At 39.6% G+C, this 20328-nt stretch overlaps 1 protein-coding gene across 3 annotated transcripts in view; it reads right to left on the bottom strand.

Annotated features, from left to right (window-relative positions):
• The window catches only part of IGF1 (insulin like growth factor 1), a 74192-nt gene that overhangs the window by 9491 nt on the left and 44373 nt on the right, over positions 1-20328 (bottom strand). For all 3 annotated transcript variants that reach the window (XM_058191459.1, XM_058191458.1, XM_058191457.1), the window contains exons 3-4: positions 6241-6422; positions 588-643 (exon numbers count right to left, since the gene is read on the bottom strand). In XM_058191459.1, coding sequence (XP_058047442.1) covers positions 588-643; positions 6241-6422 — 238 coding nt within the window. The remainder of the gene's footprint in view (positions 1-587; positions 644-6240; positions 6423-20328) is intronic.

Below are 20328 nucleotides of genomic sequence, written 5' to 3'. Positions count from 1 at the left end.
GTAGTGAAATGAACGTGTTAACTTTACTGCTGTTGCTACTGGGAATTCCAAACTGTGCAAATAGGGAAGGGAAATCAAACAGTGTTATCAGACACTGCAAAACAAACAATCTGTTGCTTATCTAGAAGTACAAATATTTAAAAAAAGTTTTTTTAAAAAAACCCCTCCACTTAGATAAGGCTGGTGAGTGACTCCAACAGCAGGGTTCATAAATTAATTTAGTGCAATTGAGTCCACTAAAGGCTTTTACATTTGCTGCTCCCTTTGAGGGCAGAAAACTTTTAAGAGGTGTGGGACTGGATCTATGTGAAGCATGTACAGTTTTTGTACATACTTGCGTGTAGCACATTTTATTGTAAGAAGTGAACAATTTACAGTAGCAATCTACCAGTCTCAGAAACATTTGAGCACTGAGTTGGCTTTTTGTTGGAATGTTTACTTGCATTGTTCCTTAGGGAGAATGCCCATTAGTGGAGAATTCATCAAACTTATTGAACTCTAGCTGTGTCCAATGTCTGACTATTTACAGCAAAGTATCCTGCAGGTGGCACATTCATTCTTCACTCTTACGGACGGAATTTTCTTACATTCTGTAGTTCTTGTTTCCTGTGTTTCCTCTACTTGTATTCTTCAAGTGCACTTCCTGAAAATAAAAGACATATTATTGTGTATGTGAGCACGGTTGACAATCCTTGTCACACTGAATGCGGCAATAGTTCTGTTCCTATTTTTTGAATGAGAAGCTAGTTTATATCAAGTAGGGATATGTGGCCCAATCAAAATCTACTCCATATTTAAATACTTAAAATTCTCTTCCATCATTTTTCTGCAAGTTAATAAAACACAGATTCAGAACAAATCATTCTGTTTGCTTTCATAGCTACTGGTATTTTCCCTAGAATACACATTCTAGATACTTTTCTAGATACAGTCTTTATTGACTAAATACACTTTTTAGTGTATAACGTTTTGTAATATAGAACTTTTTGTCTGTTGTTGCAAAAATATACTCATTTGCATTAAAATTCATTACTATCATTGATGCTATGTCAAATTTTGAGTATGGCATTTCATGCTAAACAGAAAGCCCTAATTGTGAAACTGTAAGTTTATTTATTGTATAAATTTTGTTTTTCAATTATGGTGTCTTGGATCTATGGAAGATACATCTGCATTGCTTCAACTTTGGGAAGAATGTTCTATAACATTTTGTTTTTATAAGATTTTTCTTTTAATGTAAATTTTTATATCTTGGGTTTCCCCTTCCTGTTTTTAATTTTATTGTTGTTTGCCACCCAGAGTTGCTTTTGTGAGATGAACGGCTGTATAAATTTGATTATAAATAAATTAATAAATACTAATTGGAAGCCACTTCCTGGGCAGATTTTGACTATATAGGCCTTTCCCCATTATTTGGCTGTATGGCTAAACTCTGTTAACTCCCAATTTTTCCAAGGTTTACTGTATTTGGAAATACATCAGGATTTAAATCAGAATTTGCAAGGGACAGTTCCACCGTGCCAATTTCAGTCCTATTCAGATTGCAATCTAAGACTATATTGAAGGCCATAGAACAGAAATAGGGACCTGGGAGCTACCAGATATTGCCAACAATGTGAAAGAGAGTTTCCTACTCCTATCCTAAGGAATGAGGCCAGGAAGTGGGGGCTGCGTGGCTCACGTGGTTAGGATGCTGAGTCAGAAGACTATTGAGAGGTCAACAGCTCAGCAGTTCAAAACCCAAGAGTGTGAGCCACAAGGTGGAATAAGTCCTCACCAATTTGTTCCAACTCCTGCCTACCTAGCAGTTCAAAAGCATGGAAATGCAAGTAGACAAATAGGTATTACTTCAGTGGGAAAATAACAGATACATTAAAGAAGGCCCCTCATGCATCCCATAGGCAATGGTGATGTCATTGGCTAATCCTTTCAACCTTGAAGTGCCTTGGTAAGTGCTTCCAACATAAATGTAGTCTATATAGGAAAGAACCATGCTGAGCCTGAGGGAGGGATCAAACACGTCATTAGTCATAAGTCTCTGTGCTCTCACAAGAGATCTAAGCAGGGGTGAAATCTAAAAGGTTCTGACAGGTTCTGGAAAACCGGAAGTGGAAATTTTGAGTAGTTCGGAGAACCGGCAAATGTCACCTCTGACTGGTCGCAGAGTGGGGTGGGAATGGAGATTTTGCAATATCCTTCCTCCAGGAATGGGCAGGGAATGGGGATTTTGCAGTATCCTTCCCCTGCCGCGCCCACCAAGCCGCGCCCACAGAACTGGTAGGTAAAAAATTTGGATTTCACCACTGGATCTAAGTCATGTTCACTTCCTGCTATTCTTACCTCCCATTAATTTCCCTTGATTGTGAGCAGTTCAGATTGTTGTAGAGAGCTTAAGTTTATAATAAATCTTTATACACATTTGAACTGCCTGGATCTCCTGATTTCCCTGGTGCTTAACATTAATCTGAAGTAACAGAAAAGAATTCAAGATGGATTGACTTAGATCTCATGCTCAGAAACTCATGACTGGTGGCACATTTGATTTCTTCCTCAGGCTCATCGTGGTCATCTCCCACAATATAATAGGACAGGTGGTAGATAGATTGATAGAGTGGGAGTTGTTAAAGTTGTTAGAGTTTACATTTAAAAGCCACTTACATCATGCGAAAGATTTCAAGCTGCTATGCTCCAAAATAAAGACTATTACATATGAATCTCCCATTATAATAACGAACAATCTGTTTTCTGGATATTTAGTTGAGGTTTAGTTGAAAATGTGTAGAAAAAATGGCTCCTTTGGGACTATGCCAATCTCCTGGTTGTTTAGCTGCAGCTATTTTTGTCTGCAATGGAAAATCTTGTACAACAAACTTTCTGACAAAGTTATAACAAGTTTAATTTGTGAAATGATATGACCAATGTGAGTCCAGCAATAACACTGCATTGAGTTTGAATGCTATTCCTTGGAGAATATAAAGTTAACCTTTCAAAGCATTATGTGTTAGCCACTAATAGCGTAAAAATCAGTGAAATATAATAGTTAAAGTGCTAGACCAAAATTAAAGAGATCAGGTTGAAGCCCACCACAACTATAGAAATTCAGTGGGCAATATCCTATCACCCCAACCTTCCCCACACCCTTGTGTGGGAGGGGGGAAACAGAAAGAGATAATGCTATGCATACCACTATATTCCTGATGGAAAAGTTTAATATAAAATTAGCAAATGTGCTTTATTTTATCCAGTGCTTTGTATCTTTGCCTTGGTTATCTTCAGTTTTGACACTGAAACATGATTCACCTGGGGCTGTCCCTGAAAACACGCAGAAGTCTAAATTGGTGCGTAATGTAACCACCTAGTTTGCAGAAGCTGAAGAAAATACAGACATAATATTAACTATGATCTGAAATATTTTCACTGTTTATATATGCTTACCAGACACACATTAAGTTGTCGATATTAACTTTTAAAGCACTGCTTAAAATCTAATTGTACAAATTAAATTCTTTCTTTTTAGCACTTAGGAGACAATTTCCACCTATAAGTTGCTTTTGACAAAATGGGCGGCATATAAGTTTAATAAATAAATTACTCCCACTTAATGGAATGAAGTCCTTTAGATGTTTTAACTGCACTCTTTCAGTGATTAAAAATGTTGTGACGGCTGTTTTGTCCCATTTTTAATTTTTAAATAATGTAGCAATAATGTCAATATTTTAACTTTCCCCTTTTTAAATAAATGTTATTGGTGAGTCAGTTTGAGCGTTCATTAGACTAGAAAGCAAAGTATAATTAGATTGAAGAAAGAAGCAAAATAAAAAAAGTGACTTTGGTCTAAGTAGCCCTGTTTCTGACTAACATGAATACCTGAGATGGTTTAAAATCAGTAGAAGCACCTAGTTTGTTTTTTGGCATTATTCTAATGAGACTTCTCTATCTGCTAGTGGTATTAACAGAATACAATCCCTTCTGACCTTGGTTTTATTCCATCAATTGATTTCTATAAGATCTCCTTGCATCCCAGCTAATAAGTTGAGCCTTACATATATATTTATTTATTTTCAAGCATGTATTAGATAACAGATATAAGTATAAATGTGATTATGAATACAGGAAATGGATACAAATAAATGGGGACATTAGGACAGGGACGGTAGGCACATTGGTGCCATTATGCACGCCCCTTTAAGATCTCTTAGGAATGGGGTGAGGATGTCAACAGTAGACAGTCTAAGGTTAAAATTTTGGGGGTTTGAGGATGAAACCAGAGTCAGGTAGTGCATTCCAGGCATTGACCACTCTTTTGCTGAAGTCATATTTTCTGCAATCAAATTTGGAGCGGTTTACCTTAAGTTTGTATCTATTGTGTGCTCATGTATTGTTGTGGTTGAAGCTTAAGTAGTCATTGACAGGTAGGATATTGTAGCATATAATTTTACGCTTAGGTCAGACCAAAGGTAGCGTAGTTCTAAATTGTTTCAAGTCTGGTGGCATAAGGTAGTCTGTTGCGAGCAGAGGAATGGAGGACTCTTCTCGTGAAATATCTCTGGATATTGTAAAGGTAGCCAAACTGCCCTAAAAAGGCCACATCTGAATCCTCATGAATTTGAAAGAATGTTAAAAGAAGCCAATTTATTATTTTACTAATTTAAATTCTAGATCACTCTAAAGCCTGGGGAAAAGTTAAAAAGTAAAAGTGACTCTAAAATGTTCAGATAAAAATCAGTTGTAAGATCAATGCTTGATCCCATGTGTAGGCAGCAGAAATAAATCCCACTGATTTCAGTGAGACTTAGTCTGAAATGACTACATTGGCGTGAAGCCTAAGGAAAGTACATAAGAACAGAGAGTACCGTTGGATCAGCCTATGTCCCTTCTAGTCCAGCATTCAGTGTCACACAATGGTCAACCACAGGCATTCATAAACATGGAGAGAAGTGTGATGGCAATACAAAAATGGACAACAAAGTTCATGAAAGTTAGTTGGGCCTAGAGCAGGGGTGAAATTCAGCTGGTTGTATCCGGCTCAGGCGAACTGGTAGCGGCGACTGCGGGAGGCTCCGCCCACCTGCACGGACATCATTATGTCACTTTTTGCGATGATTTTAAGCCTCTGAGCATGCGCAGAAGGCTTTGCGCATGCGCAGAAGGCTTTGCGCATACGCAGAAAGTTTTGTGCATGCATGGACGATGGCGTAAGTGAGTGAAGCAAGCGCGCACACAGTGCGCACACATTTGTGAATCGGTAGGGAAGGTAAGTGATTTTCACCCCTGGACTAGAGACTTTTAGTAAACTATCCTTTGCAAAGTTCAAAGATGAGTACAAGCCATTAAGTAGCTAAAGCAGCATCATTTCAATGGTGGGATTCAGCCAGTTCACACCTATTTGGGAGAACCGGTTATTAACTTTCTAAGCAGTTTGGCGAACCAGTTGATGGAAGAAATCTTATTTTGTTTTCTTCCACTTTACAGGGCTAATCCTGTAAGGAAGGCAGGAAGGAAAAATTCTGGTGTTATTTCTAGCCTAATCTTTATTGCCCTGCTTACAGAAACTGCCTCTCTGGTTAACCCTTATTACATTGTAACAGCTAAAGTGAAGCGCCCATCAATGTGAAAGACATTGAGTTGGCCACGCCCACACGGTCACATGACCACTGGACAACATTTACCCAGCTGGTCATTAGGGCAGAGAAGCGGTTGTTAAATTATTTGAATCCCACCACTGCATCATTTGTACACAAAAGATGATAACAAACATAAACAATCCTTAGAGAATAAATGATAAGCGAGGGGCAACAATTTCTAAAGTACCCAGTGATTTACTTCTCAGCAAGATTGTCAAATCTTTTGGGATAGAAGAAAGCAAGCTAGATAGGAATGAGGAAATAATGTGGCTAATTAGAAAAAAAGTGGAGCACTGCTACAATAAAGCAGGATGTTTCAAAAATAACACTGATCATTTATCAGGAGCTACTAATAGAGAAAGAAAAAAGAACGCAAAGACAAAGATGAGATATGGAATATACAGTTATATCTGTGGCTCTATTCATTTGATGTCTTCTGCTCCATTTCTATTTAATATTGGAAGACTACTGTTGTTTGGAAATGAAAGCTGCCCGTAGATATCAAATTTGGATTTCTGGTACTGTGCAACCATATGTCCATCCAATGCTTGGAGCAATGCAGGAAATCCTCCTATGTAACAAATAATCAGATTAAATTTGATCACATTTTAGCTACCTTTTGTGCTTTAGGCATATCAGTGTGTCGCTGAGCACGTAGAGATCGTGCAGATTTAGGTGGCTTGACAGGAGCACAGTACATCTCCAGCCGTATCAGGTCACAGCTCTGGAAACAGCATTCATCCACTATTCCCCTAGTAGAAGAGGAACGTCTATTTCCTCCATAACCTGCTGGTTTACCTAAAGGGAACAAAAAACAGTCATTGTAAAAGAACATAACAAAATCTTTACTATTCTTCTAATATTACAACATGACTAGGTATAATTACACCACAGAATAAGACACACAGAGATAATTGTATTGTATCCTTTATTGAATCAATATGCTAGCAGTATCTTACAGAACTACAAGAGTAGCCAGGTTCTCCTAATTTATTAATGTATTTCTCTTCCATTCACTCAGCAGTTAATATTCAAAACAACATCACTAAACTAACAGCTATCCCAAAGCATCATAACCCATTATAACATCTATAAATTGCAGTAAAAACACAAGAAGTAAAACCCAAGTATTTATAGCTTCAGCAATAAAGTATCCAAATGACAGTCTAAAATAATAGATTCTGAGTACAAAGCAGGGGTGAAATGTAAAATTTGTTACTACCAGTTCTGTGGGTGTGGCTTGGTGGTGGGGGGGTAATGTGACTGGGTGGGCATGGCCAACTTTTTTTTTTACTTTTAAAAGCATTTTTTCTACAGTCAAAGAGGTTGTGGAAAAAATGCTTTTAAAAGGCTCTTCTGATAATCTCAGCTGAGTTGCCTGATCATCAGAGGCTTTTCTTTTCTTTTAAAAGTATTTTTTGCCTTTAAAAGAAAAAAAAAGTTGCCTGACGATCAGGCAACTCAACTGAGATCATCAGAGGATCTTTTTAAAAGAATTTTTTCTACAACCTCTTCGGCCAAAGAGGTTATAAAAAATGCTTTTAAAAGCTTCTGATGATTAGGCAACTCAGCTGGGATCGTCAGAGGAGCCTTTCAAAAGAATTTTTTCTACAACCTCTTCGGCCGAAGAAGTTTTAAAAGCCTCTGACGCACGATCAGAGCCTTTTTTTTAACTTTTAAAAGCATTTTTTTGGCTGAAGAAAAAATGCTTTTAAAAGTAAAAAAAAACCTCTGATGATCGTGCGGTTCAGCCGGGAATGGGGGGGGGCAGGGATTTTTGCTACTGGTTCTCCAAACCACCTGCCACCATCGCTACCGGATCAGACAATCTGGTCTGAACCAGGAGCATTTCACCCCGGTACAAAGAATAAATATTTAATGTTGTCTTCAAGCAATCCAGAGAGGGACCCATCCTAATTATAACAGGGAGAGAATTTTACAAAAAAATGGTACACTTTTCTCCTGGCTGATTCTTTACAAACCACCCATAAAAAGAGGACAATCAGACAATCAATATTTCACCACATATGGGGAAGTTATTCCTTCAAATATATGGGTCCCAAAGGTTTTATATGGATTTGTATTTTTATACCAGCACCTTGAATTTAATTCAGAAAACTTAAGAGGGTAGTGAGTAGATATCACATATTGCTGAGAAACATTGATACTGCTGCATTTTGAATTCACTATACATCTAAGAGCATGTCTTGGTAGATTCATTACTTCAATTTAACCTAATTTGGGGGTAACCAGCGGATGTTGACTTTATATTAAAAGGAATTATTCTTTGTTGAAGAATAGTGCAATCCTAACCTCCTTAAAGATTAGAAAAACACACTATAAGAAGAAAAAGCAGGGACCTTGAAGTATTCAGATTGAAGTGGTTTATATGAGGAAAAATATGGCCCTTCAGAATTGTAACCCTAAATTTTGGGAGTAAGTTGGGCTCCTACTGGATCCAAAATTTGTAAGACAACTATTGTGCCCAATAGTGCTCCCACTTTTAATATAGTATGTACTAAACCCCTGTTAATCTATCTTAGTTTAGCTGAACAATTCTTACTTCAGTTTTGATTATGAAACTTTTTCCTAACAGTGTGAAAACACATTTTTATAATTTTGTCTCATGTATCCACTTAGTGGATTAAACTGCCATCAAACCGTCTCTCTGAAACCAGGGTGGATATAAGACATGTTTCTGCTTAAACGATAAACAACACTTCACAGCAAGTGCACTTCCAGAGTCCCCAAGATAAGTGAAGTGGTTTTGGCCTCTGAGAATGAAAATCCCTCATATCCCTGCCCTTGGCAGTGAAAATATGATCAAGTAAATGTTATGCTTTCATAAGACTTCAAATGGGCTAGAACAGCAAAATTTAACAGCTAATGAAAAGGCTGGACCATGAGGTAACAAACTGGGCTGTAATCATATGCGTATGTATATATATGTGTATGTATATATGTGTATATGTATAACCCTCAACTTACTGTATGCCCCATTGTATGTCATGATGGTTGTAAGTCAAGGCACCTCTGTGACCAACCCAATTTTATGGCATATTTTTTGTGGTATTTGTTAAATGAATGTGGTGGACGTTAAGTGAATAGCAGTGGATAAGCAAACCCATTTGCAGTGGGCATTTTTTGCTGGAAACCAATAGTATACATTGGTTTCTGGCAAAAATGTCATAAATTGCTGTCACATGACTATGAGATTCTGCAAGCAGTCGTAAATATGACTGCCCAAATGCAATCATGTGACCACTGGAAGGGGTGCTGGTGGCCAGAACTTTGAACAGATACTAAATTGAGGATTACCTGTACATGCATATCTGTGTACCTACTCAGACCCCTACATACATACATATATACACATGTACATACACACACACACTTAGGAATTATGTAAATGTAAACCCCACTGAATCGGGGAAATTTGTTGCTGTTGTTGGCACTGTGTTAGAATTTGCACTCTTGTTAATTCATTTGTTCACATAATATGTGATCCAATAATACGTAAAGAGGGAGACAGATGGTTAAGAGATATGAAATATAAATAAATAAATATTCCAAGAATATCTGTTTAATAGATCATAGCCCTTTCTAGTAATAAAATAAACATGACCATTTAGTCAGGGGAGCCCTTCAAACTATCTGCTTGATAAATTCCAATAGATTTGAAAAAAGGTTTTCCCCAGGATATACGTATAAAAAAGATATTTGTTTTGAATTTTACAAGTCAGGGAATTCCTCCAGTGATATATAACATAACCGCAGAGCAAAGCCATGCTCTGCTGCTAGGATATGTGCCATGATTATAAGAACAAAACATGGTATCAAATTAGGCACCTTAGCTAAGAGCCAAACAACACAAGACACTTGGAAATCTTTCACTAGATTTGTTTTTAAAGCAATATTGGTGTGAGACTAAATCAAATTGGATGGTCTGTTAGGAGCCACATTTTTACTTCCAAATTTTCCTTGTCTTCTTCCCTCCCCTCTTTCTGGAAGCTGCTTGGTGCCTCCAGAGAAAAATATATGTCAATTCAGCATGTTTTTCCACATGAACAAAAAAAGTAGCATCCAAAATTATTTCTAACCAGTAAACTGCAGTAGAATCTTGCTGTGACAAATATTGCTGTTTATTGTTCCACTTAATTATGCCCTATTCCAGGATATTCTATTCTATGTCCCTTCCCATTCAGTTCAAATCTTTCCTGTTCAACAAATCCCTAAGCATTCTGTGTTCATTGTGTATATTCAAATGTCATCAATTTCATTGATCTTTCATTGGGTTAACAATATTAACCTACTGAACCAAACCTTGCAAATCTAATTCCTATTAAAACAATTCTACTTTGCAGAATTTTAGCAGTGAGTCCAGGATCAAGATCAATGGCCTTTGTCTGAGTTAATGTTTATTATTCAAATAATTTATCTTGAAACTGGCTTTGCTGGGAAGGGCCAACTGGCTTAGGACATCACTGTCTCTGTGTCTACAACCAATCTATGCAACTGGAATTAAACCTGAGGTAGAAGCATGTTTGTTTAATGTTTATATGATTTCTCTGACAGATCAACATTTTTATATTGAGATCAAGTACATGGAAAAATTGCTTGCAAGATGTAGTTTTGAATGGTTGACCAGTTTTATTGTTCAAAATATTCAGGCAATGGGAGCTCAATATTAGTTATTATATGTGTATAATTAAAATTTTAGACCTAGATTTGGGGAGATTATACAATGGGATAAATATTCTGGTTATAAAATTGTAATACAACTAATATTTTGTGAACAACAATATGGTGTTAATGGAAATAAATAAAAACAAATTTGTTTTTTGTTCAGATTTTATTTATTTATTTATTTATTTCTGGAAAAATAACTTCCATGATGAATTTGAACCTTTCTGTTTATATAACATGGATTAATGATGACAAATTTAAAACCTATAGGGAAGAAAAATCTTGTAAAAATGAATATTACCTCAAGATTGGAATATATTTTAAGTGAGACATCTATGTTAATTCCACTTAGATATCTTAAAATAATTATCGGTGTTTGGTGGGAAATCTAAATTCTTATTCCTATTCTCATGGGAAACTAATCCTTGAAATTGGCAAATCTGAAGTAACCTGGAGGACCAATGGACGTCTGCATCTATGAAAATTTTGAGGGGTCCTTTGTCCTCTCTGAGCTTGCTTGTTTTCTTGCAGTTTCATTATCCAAACTAGATAACATTATCAGTGCTAAATTTTTCATGGAACATGCACCTGCCCACTCTATACCCCTGCCAAAAGGTCTTCCTGGGTGATCAGAAGGCTGATGCTTTGATCTTCCTTGATCAAGGTGTTGTGGACACTCATGGATGGAGGCCAAATGATAAAAACCTTGCAGCAAGTATGTAAAAGTGGAGTAGTTTCCGTCATTCTGACGTATTTGTTACACACCCTTCTGGAAGCTTCTAGGAAGCAGTTGCCATTTTCTTAGGATACCAAAATAATGGAAGTTCAAAAGATCCCTGTTGGCATTCACAGTCAACCAAGGTATCTTTTTGTCTAAGCTGACTTTGGCTGACACATGAATCCCTCTGCATATATCTTTGGAGAAATTATTACCAGGATGGGGCTGGTGGTGGTGGGGGTAGAGGAATTTCCCTCATTCCCTTCGTCAGCTCCCATGAGATGTCCTGTTATGTAAGTCAAGTTAGTTCCCAGTTTAATCTATTGGTAGTCAAATCTCTGGACTACATTTGGACAGACTCATAAGATTGAATCATACAATTTCAGTAGCTTTAGGAAAAGAACAGTCAGGCTTAATATTTGACTCATTCAGTAGCTGGCTTCTGTAGCAAAGGGCCTTCACTTTAAAGAGGACAGGAGCAATGATGTAATTCAGAAGTGCTTTCCCTTGCTTGAAATATCCTCTTCACTATTGTCATCAGCTCATTTTTCTGTCAGATATACGGGAGCTGAAGTTGTTTCCATAAAAGACATTTAAACAGCAGGTTCATTCTTCTGTCCACACATCTTAAATTTGCCAAGGTTGAGCAGTACTGCTCCAAAGCCTAGCTTTTATAGATTTCAGATATCAATCCCACCCACCCCAAATCTATGTTTGGTTTCTATATACATCACCTATGAGATTGCTAATTTTGGCATGACTTTAAGGTAAAGGTAAAGGTTCCCCTCACACATATGTGCTAGTCGTTCCCGACTCTAGGGGACAGTGCTCATCTCTGTTTCAAAGCCGAAGAGCCAGCGCTGTCCGAAGACATCTCCGTGGTCATGTGGCTGGCATAACTCAACGCCAAAGGCACACGGAATGCTTTTGCCTTCCCACCAAAGGTGGTCCCTATTTTTTCTACTTGCATTTTTTACCTGCTTTCGAAACTGCTAGGTTGGCAGAAGCTGGGACAAGTAACGGGAGCTCACCCAGTTACACGGCAGCACTAGGGATTCGAACCGCTGAGCTGCCGACCTTTCGATTGACAAGCTCAACGTCCTAGCTCCTGAGCCACCGCATCCCCTGGCATGACTTTACCATTCATTAAAATCAGAAAAGGAAATCTGACTTTTGAGACCTACCAGAGCTGGACTACAAAAATCCAAAAAGTCACTTCGTGTCAGCAAAAAGTTAAAGTCTTCCATATCTTGTTGCTGTTCTCCTATGGATTTTTTGCAGTGCAGTTCTAGTAGTCTTTATGGGACAATTCAAAAAGATATCTTTTCAGTAGCTACTCTGGAAACAGGAATGAATAGCATTGCTGGCTGTTAAGAAGGCTTTGAAAATATATTTCAGGCAAGCTTTTTTCATTGGGATTTTTGATAGTGTTAATCTGCTGTATAATTTTAATATATTAAACTATTTGATTTAGTGGATTATAGGCTGTATACACACAAGTACGTAGGTCAATCCAATAGTATATAGAATTGAGTGAAAATGAGTAATCTGAGTATTATTTAAAAACAAGTCTGTCGTCAATATCATAATAATTCTGATCTCATCATTTGGAAAGAAATATTAACATTTTACTGCCATTTCAGTTGAACTATACTCTGAAGTGTTTCTGAGAATATTTTTCCTTCCTGTTTTTCCTAGAAATTGGTATTTTGATGCCTGAGGCAAAGGGCAAACTTCAGGGAAATTTGTTTGAGAAGAGAAATGATGGCAAAGCCTGTGATTAGAGGAGCAAGGATTTTAAGGGAAGGCAACTTTGTACTTTCCAGCTGTTTTGGATTTCCGCTTTCATCAGCTCCAAGCAGCAAGACCAGTGGCAAAGGATTCTGAAAGCTGGAACTCTATATTTCCAGAAGACATAAAATCTTGTTTATCTCTATACTTTATGGTGACTTCAGTCTATAGTCCTTAAATTATTATTTGACTCCAACCTTGTGAGCCAACTGTTAGAATGGAGAGATGGGCACAAAGACCACAGATTGTTAACCTTTCATTATGGATTAAACAAGGCCTATGTGCATTCAAAGAATAGAATAAAATAGAATAGAATAGAATAGAACAAAATAGAATAGAATAACAGAGTTGGAAGGGTCCCTGGAGGTCTTCTAGTCCAACCCCCTGCTTAGGCAGGAAATCCTACACCACTTCAGACAAGTGATTATCCAACATCTTCTTAAAAATTTCCCGTGTTGGAGCATTCACAACGTCTGCAGGCAAGTTGTTCCACTAATTAATTGTTCTAACCATCAGGAAATTTCTCCTTAGTTATAAATTGCTTCTCTCCTTGATTTCTGCCCATTGATTCTTATCCTGCCCTCAGGTTCTTTAGAGAATAATTTGACTCCCTCTTCTTTGTGGCAGCATCTGAGATATTGGTACACTGCTATCATGTCTCCTCTAGTCCTTCTTTTCATACAAGTAGACATACCCAGTTCCTGCAACCGTTCTTCATATGTTTTAGCCTCCAGTCCTCTAATCATCTTTGTTGCTCTTCTCTGCACTCTTTCTAGAGTCTCAACATCTTTTTTATCGTGGCAGCCAAAACTGAATGCAATATTTATTTATTTATTTATTTATTATTCGAATTTATATACCGCCCTATCTCCCAAAGGACTCGGGGCGGTTTACAGGCATATAAAACATCAATATCAATATACAAATTAAAATAATCCTTAAAAAACTTATTCTAGCGCCCGAATTATTAAAAATAGAAATATAAGTATCAAATATAAATATTAAAATCAATTTAAAACCCCTCTAAATTTAAAAATCTAAGCCAGTCCTGCACAGATGAATAAATGTGTCTTGAGCTCGCGACGGAAGGTTCGAAGGTCAGGAAGTTGACGGAGTCCTGGGGGGAGTTCGTTCCAGAGGGTGGGAGCCCCAACAGAGAAGGCCCTTCCCTGGGTGTCGCCAACCGACACTGCCTAGCTGACGGCACCCTGAGGAGTCCCTCTGTGAGAGCGCACGGGTCGGTGAGAGGTATCTGGTCGCAGTAGGCGGTCCCAGATAACCCGCCCTATGCCATGGAGCGCTTTAAAGGTGGTCACCAAAACCTTGAAGCGCACCCGAAGGCCACAGGTAGCCAGTGCAGCCTGCGCAGGATGGGTGTTATGCGGGAGCCACGAGGGGCTCCCTCTATCACCCGCGCAGCCGCATTCTGAACTAACTGCAGCCTCCGGATGCCCTTCAAGGGAAGCCCCATGTAGAGAGCGTTGCAGTAATCCAGGCGAGGCGTCACAAGGGCGTGAGTGACCGTGCAAAGGGCCTCCCGGTCCAGAAAGGGCGAACTGGCGCACCAGGCGAACCTGGTAACGCTCTCCTGGAGACGGCCGTCAAATGATCTTCTAGAGACAGCCGCTCATCCAGGAGGACGCTGTTGCGCACCCTCTCCATCGGGGCCAATGACTCGCCACCGATGGTCAGCCGGATTTAGCTGACTGTACCGGGATGCCGCATCCACAGCCACTCTGTCTTGGAGGGATTGAGCTTGAGCCTGTTTCTCCCCATCCAGACCCGACGGCCTCCAGGCACCGGGACAGCACTTGATAGCCGTTGGGGTGGTCCGGTGTGGAAAAGTACAGCTGGGTGTCATCCGCATACAGCTGGTACCTCACACCGAACCCACTGATGATCTCACCCAGCGGCTTCATGTAGATGTTGAACAGAAGGGGCGAGAGGATCGATCCCTGCGGCACCCCACAAGTGAGGGGCCTCGGGGCCGACCTCTGCCCCCCTGTCAACACCGACTGCGGCCGGTCAGAGAGATAGGAGGAGAACCACCGGTAAACGGTGCCTCCCACTCCCAATCCCTCCAACCGGCGCAGCAGGATACCATGGTCGATGGTATCGAAAGCTGCTGAGAGGTCTAATAGGACCAGGGCAGAGGAACAACCCCTATCCCTGGCCCTCCAGAGATCATCCACCAACGCGACCAAAGCCGTCTCCGTGCTGTAACCGGGCCGGAAACCGGACTGGAACGGGTCTAGATAGACAGTTTCATCCAGGTGAAAGGGAACCTGATATCCCACCATACTCTCAACAACCTTCGCCGCGAAGCGAAGGTTGGAGACCGGACGATAATTACCTAAAACAGCCGGGTCCAGGGAAGGCTTCTTGAGGAGGGGCCTCACCACCGCCTCTTTCAAGGCGGCCGGAAAGACACCCTCCACCAAAGAAGCGCCAGAATCACCTGGAGCCAGCCTCGGTCACCTCCTGCGTGGCCAGCACCAACCAGGAGGGGCACGGGTCCAGTAAACATGTGGTGGCATTCAGCCTCCCCAACAACCTGTCCATGTCCTCGGAGCAACAGGGTCAAACTCATCCCATAAAATGTCACCAAGACCACCCTCAGCCGTCTCACCAGATCACCGCAATCTTGGTCCAAACCATCCCGAAGCTGAGCGATTTTATCGTATAGATAACCGTTAAACTCCTCAGCACGTCCCTGCAGCGGGTCATCCCGCTCCCCTGGTGTAGGAGGGAGCGGGTCACCAAACAGGGCGGCTGGGCGGTTATCTGCCGATGCAATGAGGGAGGAGGCGAGCTACGCCTCGCTTCCTCAATGCCACTAGGTAAGTCCTAGTATAGGACTTCACTAGTGTCCGATCAGCTTCTGAACGGCTAGACCTCCAGGAGCTCTCTAGGCGCCTTCTCCGCGCTTCATCCTCTCAGCTCCTCGGAGAACCAAGGAGCCGGTTGGGACCTGCGCCGGGTCAGAGGCCGCAAAGGCACGACACGGTCTAAGGCCCCGCCGCGCCCGCTCCCAGGCCGCAACAAGTTCCTCAACCGAGCCGTGAGCCAGACCTCAGGAAATGGCCCAAGCTCCGTCCGGAACCCATCCGGGTCCATCAGGCGCCTGGGACGGAACCAACGATCGGCTCCGCCTCCCTGCGGTGGTGAATGGCGGTCAGAAAGTCCAGGCGAAGAAGAGAGTGATCTGACCATGACAAAGGTTCAATGACTATTTCCTTTAAGTCCAGATCTCTCAACCACTGACCAGAGACAAAAATCAGGTCCAGAGTGCCACCCCCAATGTGAGTAGGGCCATCAACTACTTGGGTCAGGTCCAAGGCCGTCATGGAAGCCATGAACTCCCGAGCTGCCGTCGATGACGAGCCGGAAGATGGCAAGTTAAAGTCCCCCATGACTAAAAGTCTGGGGGTCTCAACTGCCACCCCAGCCAGCACCTCCAGGAGCTCGGGCAGGGCGGCTGTCACGCAGCAAGGAGCCAGGTACGTGACCAGCAAGCCCATCTGACACCTATGACCCCACCTCACAAAGAGGGATTCACACCCGGCAATCTGAGGTACATATTCCAAGTGTGGCCTTACCAAGGCATTATAAAGTGGTATTAACACTTCACATGATCTTGATTCTATTCCCCCTGTTTATGCAGCCTAGAACTGTGTTGGCTTTTTTGGCAGCTGTTGCACACTGCTGGTCATATTTAAATGGTTGTCCACTAGGACTCCAAGATCCCTCTCACAGTTACTGCTATTGAGCAAGGTACCACATATATGGTACCTGTGCATTTTCTTTTTCTTGCCTAAATGTAGAACCTTACAAGAGTGGGTATTAATGCCAAGCTAGATAAGGCTACCAAATCTGAGCTGCAAATCTGGACCATCATCAGATGGCAGCAAAAATGTTACAATTTATGCATCTTGTTGTTTCCATATTTTTTTTTGTTGCAGTCTAATGGTCATCCAGATAATTGAAACCTAGATCTGCCATTAGATAGACAGTCAGAAAAATGGGGAGATGAATAGACATTTTGTTTGAAAGTATGGAAACTGGACATTCTAACATGAGACAAAACCTTGGCAATCTGGCTGTGTTACATAGCCTTTTAACATTTCTATCTATCTATCTATCTATCTATCTATCTATCTATCTATCTATCTATCTATCTATCTATCTATCTATCTATCTATCTATCTATCTATCTATCATCTATCTATAACACCATCTATCTATCATCATCATCTATCTATCATCTATATCTATCTATCTATCTATTTATCTATCTATCTATCTATCATCTATCTATAACACCATCTATCTATCATCATCATCTATCTATCATCTATATCTATCTATCTATCTATCTATCTATCTATCTATCATCTATCTATCATCTATCTATCATCTATAGCTATCAATCATATCTATCTATCTGTCTATCTATCTATCTATGTCTGGGAGGGTAAAAAAAAATAGATATACATTGCTTGAATGTATCAGTTTTGAAGTTGGATGTTCAGGGTTCCAACTTGAAGAAGTTGGTGAAAGATTTCCCAGTGATGTTAAAAGTTCTCACTGTTTAAGGAATGTGGTCTCCCAGAGGAAACTCTGTAGTTTATGTTGGAACTAATGATGGTCCTTTGGAACTTGGCCTACTTTTACATAAGTATTATATCACTTCAATGTCTGCTTTAGGATTACTATTGTGTAATTCTATGGAATTATCACAATTAGCTAGGCTTCTTCTGCAGACAGAATAATGTTTAATACATTAACTGGCTTGGTAACTTCTAAAAAAAATCTAGAGCAATTTCAATGAAGAGATATTGACTAAGAGACTCTACCAGGCAGAAAAATATATTTCAGTGAAATCTCCATGTTTGGGTGGGGATCAGACTCACTTATTGGATAAAGGGAAGTGTGTGTTCTCAGCCTCAGGGATGGAAAAAGCCTGGAGGGAACAACTTATGTTCACTTAAAACACAGTAGAAATTAGCAGCTGAACACTTAAATTTCTATTCATGTTTTAAAAACATTAAGTAATTTATTTTTAAAGATGCTATCCTCAATATCAGAAAGCAGAAGACCACTTAGATAGGCAAAGGACTGCCTGGACCAGACTGTTTCTTTTAATCTCATGTGTAAAAGGAGGTAATTGATATTTTCTCTGATAAGTTAATAAACATTTATAGCAATAGCACTTAGACTTATATATCACTTCATTGTTTTTAGTCCAAGTTTTTGAGAGTTTGACATGAATCCCAAGAACATTAAAAGATGTTTTTCAGAGATATTTGTGATTATTATGTTTAACTGGCAGCTATCCTTTTCTCTTGCTGGATTCCATCTCTGGATTAAACAAACATAATAAATTATAGAATAGATGGATCTAGCCAAAGCCTGATCCAGAAGAACAGTTTTCACTTAATTGATTTATATCTGATTTAATTTTCCAAGTCAATGTACCTATATTAAAATTGCTCAATGATTTTTAGAACTTATCAACCACATTAATGTAATGTATATTTTTCAGTTTGTAGAAAAACAGACAATTTCTATAGAAATATACAATAATCCTAAAGATATTCATATTCATAATGCTCGTATCATTATCCCAGTTTTACTCCATTAGTAGTTAATTCTTCTATTGTTTCCCTAATATAGTTTAATTTTCCCTCTATTGCCATTGCCTGCAAAACCATTGCCAGGAAGTGTGAACTGAAGTGATTGATACTTTCACATTTCTTATCCATGTAGATATTAGTCAAAATAGTTATTAGAAGTAGTAGTAATAACACAGGTAGTCCTTGACTTACAGCAGTTCATTTAAGGTTGAGTAGTGACCCTGAGAATACAGATAAACCTTCAAATGGTCTCAACAATTTTCTAAAGAGAATGCAAATGACCAGCTGTCCACAAGGAATATAAATCCTTCCATTCCCCACCATCCAGTCAGAGCTGAAGAAGCTTCTTGGATGAGAAGCAAAATGTCTTCAAAGAAAAAACAAAAAAGTCCAGATGCCTCCTGAAAAAAAGGACCTTTGGGTCAACCCTGACCTGGATGATTGACTTGGATGATTGACAATTTCTAACAACTTAAAAAAACAACCCCAAAAGTTTATGAAATAGGGCAAAACTAAGTAACTGCTTTGCTTAAAAATGGAAATTTTGGACTCAATTGTGGTGGTAAGTCAAGTACTACCCATATGTAATTCAGCTCTTTTTATGGTTCTGGGCAGTAGTAGGATTCAATTTTTTTTACTACTGGTTCTGTGAGCATGGCTTGGTGGGCGTGGCATGGCTTGCTGGGCATGGCTCGGCTCGGTGGGTGTGGCGTGGTGGGTGTGGCAAGGGAAGGATACTGTAAAATCTCCATTCCCACCCTATTCCAGAGGAAGGATACTGTAAAATCTCCATTCCCTCCCCACTCCAGGGAAGGTTACTGCAAAATCCCTATTTCCTCCCAATCAGCTGCGACTTGGGAGGCAAAGAATAGATGGGGAAGGGGGCAGTCAGAGGTGGTATTTACCGGTTCTTCGAACTACTCAAAATTTCCGCTACCGGTTCTCCAGAACCTGCTGAATACCACCTCTGGTTCTGGGCTCTTCTCAATGTTTAGTTTTCTTCTACCTAGAGAAAGGATCAAAGATGTTAGTTCTCATCCCTTTCACTGCAATTATTGGTGGATGTTTTCTTACCCCAACAGATTATATGTGTGGAGTGGGGGAGGATAGCCAAGTCAGAGGATGTGTTGTGGAGGTACATTGCACCATTTGCAGTGAATCACAACAGATGCAACTGAGACAGGATAGGGATTGGCAATGGGGGCAACAGATGTCATGCCGGTATAGTTTACTGCTGACTCAAGCATGGGTGGATAGCACTTTAAATCAGCAATGGGGAAAGGCCCAAGGGTGCACATGTTCTTCTTGGCCCTATCTCTAGCACTTGGAATTTATCAAAGCCTCAAGAACAATGGGTCCTTTGTGCATGAGGGTGGCCAAAAGAATTATTTATTGTACAACATTGGAAGGCTAATGCTATACCTTATGCATAGCAGTGGATTGCTGTTAAGTGCTATTGGAAATAAACTTCTGAAATAAACTTTTTTTTTTCAACAGAAGGTCAAAAAAGAGAACATTCTACTAATCTGCTTAATTTTTCAGGGGTTCTTTTGTTCATGATGCAAATTTCCAGGTTCTTTTTTCCTGGAATTTTTTTTAATGTGTAGTTTTGTTGTTCAAAATCTACACATAAAAAAACTATTCAAAGGTGGAAGAATATATGGAGTTTTATTGCACAATAAAACAAGGTTGCAGAATAGATGGAGTTGATCAGATATACATTTTTCAAAAAAGTTAAAGATCAAGATAAAGTTTTCTTGAATAAAGTTTGAATCTACTGCTACATATGAAACAAGTATAAATATACTGTTAAATTCAGTATGTTCAGACTTATATTCACATATTGCAAATATAAATTTCTCTTCTGTTCTCT

The sequence above is a fragment of the Ahaetulla prasina genome, chromosome 7 (genome assembly GCF_028640845.1).
Source record: "Ahaetulla prasina isolate Xishuangbanna chromosome 7, ASM2864084v1, whole genome shotgun sequence".
Classification (NCBI taxonomy): Eukaryota; Metazoa; Chordata; class Lepidosauria; order Squamata; family Colubridae; genus Ahaetulla; species Ahaetulla prasina.
Note: the sequence above shows the minus strand (reverse complement) of the source record. Positions and strands in the feature narration are given on the sequence as shown.